General features: G+C 38.4%; 1 protein-coding gene across 6 annotated transcripts in view; it reads left to right on the forward strand.

Annotated features, from left to right (window-relative positions):
- The window catches only part of LOC150039682 (uncharacterized), a 30,393-nt gene extending 25,724 nt beyond the window's left edge, over nucleotides 1-4,669 (forward strand). For 5 of the 6 annotated variants that reach the window (XM_090327669.1, XM_090327674.1, XM_090327672.1 and 2 more), the window contains 2 exons: nucleotides 1,782-1,835; nucleotides 2,485-2,719. In XM_090327669.1, coding sequence (XP_090183795.1) covers nucleotides 1,782-1,835; nucleotides 2,485-2,542 — 112 coding nt within the window. In that variant the 3' untranslated portion in view covers nucleotides 2,543-2,719. Of the gene's footprint in view, nucleotides 1-1,781; nucleotides 1,836-2,484; nucleotides 2,720-4,543 lie in introns of those variants that run through there. The other variant, XM_090327673.1, reaches the window with a different exon arrangement.
- The last annotated feature ends 3,616 nt before the right edge of the window (nucleotides 4,670-8,285 follow it).

Below are 8,285 nucleotides of genomic sequence, written 5' to 3' on the forward strand. Positions count from 1 at the left end.
CTATTGTAGTGGCCAAAACCAATTCAGTGTTATGCTGTAAGACTCATCAGGTTAAGAAATTTCTCTCTGGTGACTCCATTTTGTCTAGCTAGAGGATAAAGCAAGTTACAGGGGTTCTGTCTTGTCTGTCTGACTGACTGTCTCTGTTTCTCTCTCTCTGTCTATTGTCTGTGTCTCTGTGTGTCTCTCCCTGTCTCTCTCTATGTCTCAATGACTGAGAAAAGGTTGGTCATTAGGGGTTTTTAAATTTGATGTGTATTTTCCAGAAATGCCTTACTGTTAAGGTGTGTTTTCAGCCCCAAACAAAAATTTGCCTAATTATGTGCTGGATGTCTATCTCAAGAGATGATGCTGAAAAGACCAGAGAATCTTTTCATGCCCATGATCATCCCTGATATGTCTCATTTCATTGCTGTGGGAAGGAGGCTGGCTAAAATAAAATGACTTGCCTAGGATTTCACATGTTCTGGGGAAAACAGACAGCTGAAGACAGCTCCCTCATACCATTTGTGATATTTTTAGTGGATGAGAAGTCTTTTACCATCAAGTGATGGTTGGAATTTTATGTGAAAGGTAATACCCAAAGCATGTCTGTGTGTTTGTTTGCACATATATTCTGTAGATTAAGGTGAATAACTCATGAACTACAAATCCTTTTATGAATCAGAGAGGCTGGACAGACAGAGGACAGTAGTGCTAGCAAGGAGGGGAGAGAGGAAGCAGAAATGTAGATGGTTGATCAGCTCCATTTTCTTCATAGCAAGGGATATGGAACATAAGGAAACCCACAAAATCACTGCAAAAAGTGGTTTAGGGTCATGTGAAAAAAACTCCTTTTACACCTTGCATAAATCTTTGTTTATCACATTTCATTGGAGAGAGAGGCCTCATTTCTAGCAAAACACAGGAAATAACCCCTAGCATATAAAGAGTATTTAGAGTTAGTATTCAGCTAGTTATAGCTGTTTGGAGAGAAAAAGTAGTTTTGGGAATTTCCAGAGTATTTGACGGCGCATAACTTAATGGTTCATGTTGGTAATGAAGAGCAGAACACTCAGAGATCTACAGAGGACAACCATAAGAGGTCAGACACCCAAATACAGTCAGACTTGTGTAGAAAGCTGTACCGAGATGAAGGAACATGTTAGTGGGAACCATTTGGAAGGTCAGGGAAGTGCAATTTTGTCTGTGCCATTCCATCGTTTTGCAAATTGGGCGAAGGACTGAGACTCCAGTAAGGACAGGGAGTTCTCACTGTCCTGGTGAGCAGTGAAGAGTTCTCTGCTTCTGGCCTGCCACCCATTGGTCCAAGGTGAGAGTAAGTCAGTAAAGACATCCAGGATTACTGAAAGTAAGGAGGGAATAGAAGGAACAGGGGAAGCAGAGTATTAGCTATGACCTCAGGTTGAGTTCCCTTGAACAACATCGTATTGAAAGTCATACAAGATAGCATTAGGTCCCGTGTTAGGCTACTGGGAAAAATTCTTCTACCTTGGATTAAATCGGTCCATATTTAATTTCCTGAAGAGATTCAACTGCATTTCTGTGGTAAAATGAAAATACTGCTTTTCATTTGGTTCTGGTCTCTTAGTTCACACCAGAGTACTCGAGCAAATTGCTAGATGGAACAAAAGAGCTGGAGATGGAGCTGCAGCTCAGTGGAAAACATGATCCTAGCATGAACACAGACATGGTTTAAGTTCCCAGCCTCGTAGAAAAGTTTGATTTCTGCAGTATGTTCCAAATGAGTTTTCTGTGTCTTATTTTATTTTATTGTTTAGAGATGACACAACGTTAACTGCAATTGCAGTTTGTGACTCAAGAATTAACATTTGGTAAGTTGTGTTATCTGTCATCTGAGTGTAAATTCATTTGTAGTGTGAGTTTAGTGTACAATCTATGTGACAGCTTATCAGTATCCTCATGTAATAGTTATTTTTGTACTGAAACTAAGTAGAAATTGATAAAGTCAATTAGTACATACTTGGTCATGGTCTGCCATGAAGTGAAATTAGCAATCATATCCTTATTTACCTATTATCAGTGCCTACGTGCAACTTGCACTGAGCTAATGGAGGTAGGAATCCCAGTCAGGAACAATTAGGTTGTCTCAGTGGTTCTGAGGTGAAAGAGTTGTTGGGCCTCTTTCCTTCTCCAGAAATCTGTTTCTTAGACAGGCCCACTGTCAGTTCTGATGAGAGTCCAATTTCTAAGCTGTTGTTTCTTGTATTTTGTTGATAAGCAGTTAAGAAAAGAGCCAAGTTAGTGAAAATAAGAAGGGAGTAGAGCAGACTTAGACAGCTGAAAATCAGATTGCATAAAGGATTGAGTTTCTCTGTAGTGAGTTGCATGTACAATTAAACTACATGATACCAATAAACATTTTGTTAATTTTAAGAAAGAAAATGTCTTTACTTGTGCATAGAAACTTTCTTTTGAACAGATAACAGTGTAAATTCCCAAACAAATTAATTTCCTTTCTAGGGAAATGTGGAGACAGATTTCTGATGTTCAGGGAGAGTTTTCCAGCACTAGAAAATGACATCAACTAAGTTTCTACCTCATCTCGATATTGTATCCCTGGGAATATTTCTAATTTTATTTGGACAAAACAGAAATATATTAAGATATGTTTTATGTCCCCATTGTGATTGAGATCCTGCAAAAACACCAGCACAATCTAAAGGGCATTTCACAATCCTTGGACACACACAACCAAATCCCCACTGTTGACTACACTTCTGTTTTACACATCTGGAATATCAACTTGAACTACCACATACAAATTAGTGTGTTTTGCAATAGAATCATTTATTTTTCTATTTGCTTGAAGTAATTTTTACTTTCTTTCTTGGTTTATCAGGCCTCTGATTGATCAAGTGCTTATCAATTTACTTTCATGACTTTTTATAATCCCTAAAGTCTTTGGGATATTTGTAGCTCTGTCTTTATAAAAATAAAAGATACATAGAGCCTATAATCCTAGCTACTGAAGAGTCTGAGAACTGTGGATCGTGGATCAGAGACAGCCCTGGCACTAAAGACCTAGAGATTCCTACCTCCCATTTACTACCAGAAAAAAACAGAAGCGGTGCTGGGGCTCAAGAAGTAGAGTGGTAGCTCTGAGCTGAAGAGCTCAGGGACAATGCCCAGGCTCAGAGTTCAAGCCCCTTGAATATCAACCAAGTGATACAATCCTTTCTGGACGAAGCAGTGGAGACCTAATTAGTAATATCGGTGGGAAACTCTGGAATTCTTATCCAGTTAACTTCCTGAAAGCCAGAAGTATGGCTCAAGTGGTAGAGTACCTTCTTCACAGAGAAAGCTAAGGGAGAGCACCCAGGCCATAAGAGGAAGCCCAATAGTACCTGCACATAAACACAGTAAGAAAGAGAAAGAAGGAAGTCCACCTCCCTATCAGAGACAGTCACAGGCTTGATGTGAATGGATGGAAAGAGATATTCCAATATGGCACCCAAAAGGAAGCAAATGTAAATGTACTCCTAGCTGGCAAAGAAAACTTGAAAGTATTACAACATGAAAGTCATTTCATTTTGCTAAAGACACTGCAATGATTAACAACAAAAAGGCAACTAATCCTCAATGCACCCAATTTGACACAACAGACATCGCTGAACATAAATGAGTAGATGGATCCCAACCATGTTAGATCCTTTCCAAAGAATCCGCAAGAAACCAGATTCAACTGAAGGCCAAGAGCCAAAGGCAGCACATATCTGCAGAATATTCCACACAACAGTCCCAGAATAAGTATCATCCCAGCAACCCCCAAGCTTTCTCCAAAGGAAATAATATTTAGAGCCTAGAGGCAGCATTATTCTTTTTCCCTTTCCCTTCCTCTAATATTCCTCTACAGTAATTATTCAAAGAGATTTCTTGGCAGAGTATAAAGTAAGTCTTAACAATTACATATAAGAAAAGACAGGCCGGGAGTTTGGCCTAGTGGTTAAAGTGCTTGCCTAGCATGCATGAAGACCCGGGTTCGATTCCTCGGTACCACATACATAGAAAAAAGCCAGAAGTGGTGCTGAGGCTCAAGTGGTAGAGCTCTAGCCTTGAGAAAGTCCAAGGACAGTGCTCAGGCCCTGAGCTCAAGCCCAGGACTGGCAAAAAAAACAAAAAAGTAAAATGGGCTGGCAGTTTGGCCTAGTGGTAGAGTGCTTGCCTAGCATGCACGAAGACCCGGGTTCGATTCCTTGGTACCACATACATAGACAAAAGCCGGAAATGGTGCTGAGGCTCAAGTGGTAGAAAGTCCAAGTACAGTGCTCAGGCCCTGAGCTCAAGCCCAGGACTGGCAAAAAAAAAAGAAAAGACAATGTTACTGTTTGCTATCATACTATGATGGAATTCAATTGGAAATAGACAAAAGATAAAAGACAGAAAATATTGAAATACATAGAAATGGAACAAAATGCTTTGAATGGTTAATTGATTATTGAAGAAAGAAAGGATAGATATGTATTCAAGTCTATAAAAACCATTAGAGAGTCTGACTATGACATTTGATTTCATCCTATAGGGACACCTCATCCTATACCACAACCAAACTTGACGAAACAAACAACAATGAAGGGTAAAGTCTAAATAGATAGATAGATAGATAGATAGATAGATAGATAGATAGATAGATACTCTCATCTATGTGCATCTATGTATAATAAAATGTATGAAGTACAGTCATACATAAAAGGATAGTCACTGAAAAGAAAGTGATTAGGATTATTGAACTTTATTTTAGGTATTGATGAAACTGCAGGGCCTTTGATATTTTTCTAAGATTTTTGGGCTGTAATATCAGTAGATAACTTTCTAAAATCTTAGGTGTTTCCAAGAAGAAATGTCAAGAGTTATTGTTCCTAATCTATTGTGGTGCTCAAAGGCAATTTAGTGTTTTGTTGTAAGGCTCAGCAATTTAAAAACTTCTCTCTGATAAATAGAGGATAAAACAAGTTACAGTTGCGAGCTCTCTCTATCTCTCTGTCTCCTTCTCTCTCTCTCTTTCTCTCTGTCTCTCTGTCTCTCTCTGTCTCTCTGTCTCTCTCTCTCTCTCTCTCTGTATCTCTCCTTGTCTCTTTGTCTCCATGAATGAGAAAAGGCTGATTATTAGGGGATTTTTAATTTGATGTGTATTTTCCTAAAATGCCTTACTACTAACGTGCGTTTTCTGCCCCAAAAAAATTTGCCTAATTATGTGCTGGATGTCTATCTCAAGAGATGATGATGATGATAAAAAGACCAGCGAATCTGTTCATGCCCATGTTCATCCCTGATGTGTCTTATTTCATTGCTGTGGGAAGGAGACTGTCTAATATAGAATGACTTGCCTAGGATTTCAGTTGTTCATGGGAGAAGTGGCAGCTGAAGAAACCTCCTCATATCATTTGTGATTTATTTAGTGAATGAGAAGTTTTTTATCATCAAGTTAGGGTTGAAATATTATGTGAAAATCAAATATTACTAAACAGCCAAAGCATGTCTGTGTTTTTGTTTCCACATATATTCTGTAGGTTAAGGTGAATAAGTCATGAACTAGAAATCCTTTTATGAATTAGAGAGGCTGGAGAGACAGAGGACAGTAGTGGCAGCAAGGAGGGGAGAGAGGAAGCAGAAATGTAGATGGTTGATCAGCTCAATTTCCTTCATAGCAAGGGAAACGGAACATCAGGAAACCCACGAAAACAGTGTAAACAGCGCTTTAGGGTCATAGGAAAAGAACTCCTTGTGAATCTTGCATAAGTTTTTATTTAGCACAGGTAATCATTTCATTGGAGAGAGAGGCCTCATTTCTAGGAAAGCACAGGAAATACCGCCTTCCATATATAGTATATGTAGAGTTTGTTTTCCGGGTATTATAGCAATTTGGGAATAAAAAGTCTCTTTAGAAACTTCCATAGTATTTGACTGTGCATAATTTAATGGTTCATGTTGATAATGAGGAGCAGAACATACGTAGATTGACAGAGGACAGCCATATGTGGTCAGATACCCAAGTATAGACAGAGTAGTGTACAAAGCTGTACAGAGAACAAGAACCGTATTTGTGGGGACAATTTGGAAGGTCAGGGAAGTGTAATTTTGTCTGTGCCATTCTGTCTTTTTTGCAAATTGAGTGAAGGATTGAGACTCCAGTATGGAGAGGGAGTTCTCCTTGTCCTGCTGAGCAGTGAAGAGTTCTCTGCTTCTGGCCTGCCACCCATTGGTCCAATCTGAGAGTAAGTCAGTAAAGACATCTAGGATTACTGAAAGTAATGAGGGAATAGAAGGAACAGAGGAAGCAGAGTATTAGCTATGACCTCAGGTTGAGTTCCCTTGAAGAGTATTGTATTGAAATTCATACAAGATGTCAAGAGGTACTGTGGTAGGGGTACTGGGAAAAATTCTTCTACCTTGCATGAAACTGTTCCATATTTAATTTCCTGAACAGATTCAACTGTATTTCTGGGTAAAATGAAAATACTGCTTTTCATTTGGTTCTGGTCTCTTAGTTCACACCGGAGTACCAGAGCAAAGAGCTAGAGGGAACAGAAGAGCTGGAGATGGACCTGGAGCTCAAATAGCAAACATGATCCTACATGAACACAGTCATGGTTTTAGTATCCAGCCTTGTAGAAAAGTTTGATTTCCTCTCTATGTTCCAAATCAATTGTTTGTGTCTTACTTTATTTTTTAGAGATGAAACAACGTTAACTGCAAATTGCAGTTTGTGACCCAACCATTAACATTTGGTAAGTTGTATTATCTCTCTTCTGAGTGTAAATTCATTTGTAGTGTGAATTTATTACACAATCTATATGACAGCTTCTTAGTGTCCTCCTGTTATCATTTTGTTTGTATTGAAAATAAAAGAAAATGATAGAGTCAGTTAGCACATACTTGGTCATGGTCTGCTATGAAGTGAAAAGTAGCAAGCATATCTTTATTTACCTATTATCAGGGCCTTCATGCCACTTGCACTGAGCCAATGGAGGTAAAAATCCCAATCAGGAGCAATGAGGTAGTCTCAGTGTTTCTGAGGTGAAAAGAGCCGGTGGGCCTCTTTCATACTTGAGAAATGTGATATTTGGACTCTCAGTTCGGATGACAGTCCAGCTTTTGGACTCTATTTTGGTGAGAAGTAGTTAAGAAAACAACAAGTTATGTAAGTACGGAGGGAGTAGAGCAGACTTGGAAAGTTGAAAATCAGATTGCATAAAGGATCGAGTTCCTCTGTAGTGAGTTGTATGTACAATGAAAATACATGATACCAATAAACATTGTGTTAGGTTTACTAAGAAAGGAAATTTCTTTACTTGTGCACTAAAGCTTTCTTTTGAAGAGATAAAAATGTAAGTTTCCACAGAAATTAATTTCCTTTCTGGGTAATAGTAGAATTCCTCTGTTTATTTAGCTAAGTATGGAAAAATTTAAATTCTACAAATTCACGAGTGTTTGGGTAACTTGCTACCTTGAGTAAGACTATGAATGTGCATGGTATTTGACTGTATATAATTTAATTCTCTAGCTTGGATAAAAATGATTCAACAGAATTTGGGACAGAAGAATTCAAGCAAAGGTCAGATATCTATCAATAGAAAAACATACATAAATATATATGTTATGAAACAGACTGATCATTTCTGGGTAGTTTCCAAATACTTTCAGTGTACCTTCTGTCTGTCATATTACTCCTTTTCATTTTGATGAGTAAATGAGAAAGGAGGTGCACAAAGTGTTTTGCTATTTTAGGGAGCAGTACAGGAAAACCCCCCAAACCCTGCACATTGCCAGTGTATGAGAACCTACTACAATTGGTTATGTTCCTTTTTTCTGACGGCAATGACATACAATTCTATGTATTTATTTCCTGCCATAACAATTTCTTCACAGGTGAAGAAATACAAGTGTCAGTTCAAAGTGGCTATACAACTTTGATCTTTTCCGTAGTTTTTTGGCTATGTCTGATTCTTTGATGGGTATTCCCTTTCCCTAGGTCTGGACCTTCATTTTTACATATACCTTTCATTGTGCACTTAATGCCAACTTTTAAAAACTGTGGTTCTAAGTTTTATGTAACTATAAACACTGTCTCTGTACCATTTATATTGGATAATCAGATGACTCGGTGACATTATGACAAGGTCCTTACTACTGACATCTGTGAATACATGGTTCATGAATAAATGTACATTTTCAATGAAAGAGCTACGAGACAGAGAGTTAGAGAGAGAGAGTCCATACGTGTGTGGCTGAAGGACGGTACTCTGATATCCCTTCAAGTCAGG

The sequence above is a fragment of the Megascapheus bottae genome, unplaced genomic scaffold (assembly GCF_031878675.1).
Source record: "Megascapheus bottae isolate mThoBot1 unplaced genomic scaffold, mThoBot2.hap1 HAP1_SCAFFOLD_53, whole genome shotgun sequence".
Lineage (NCBI taxonomy): Eukaryota > Metazoa > Chordata > Mammalia > Rodentia > Geomyidae > Megascapheus > Megascapheus bottae.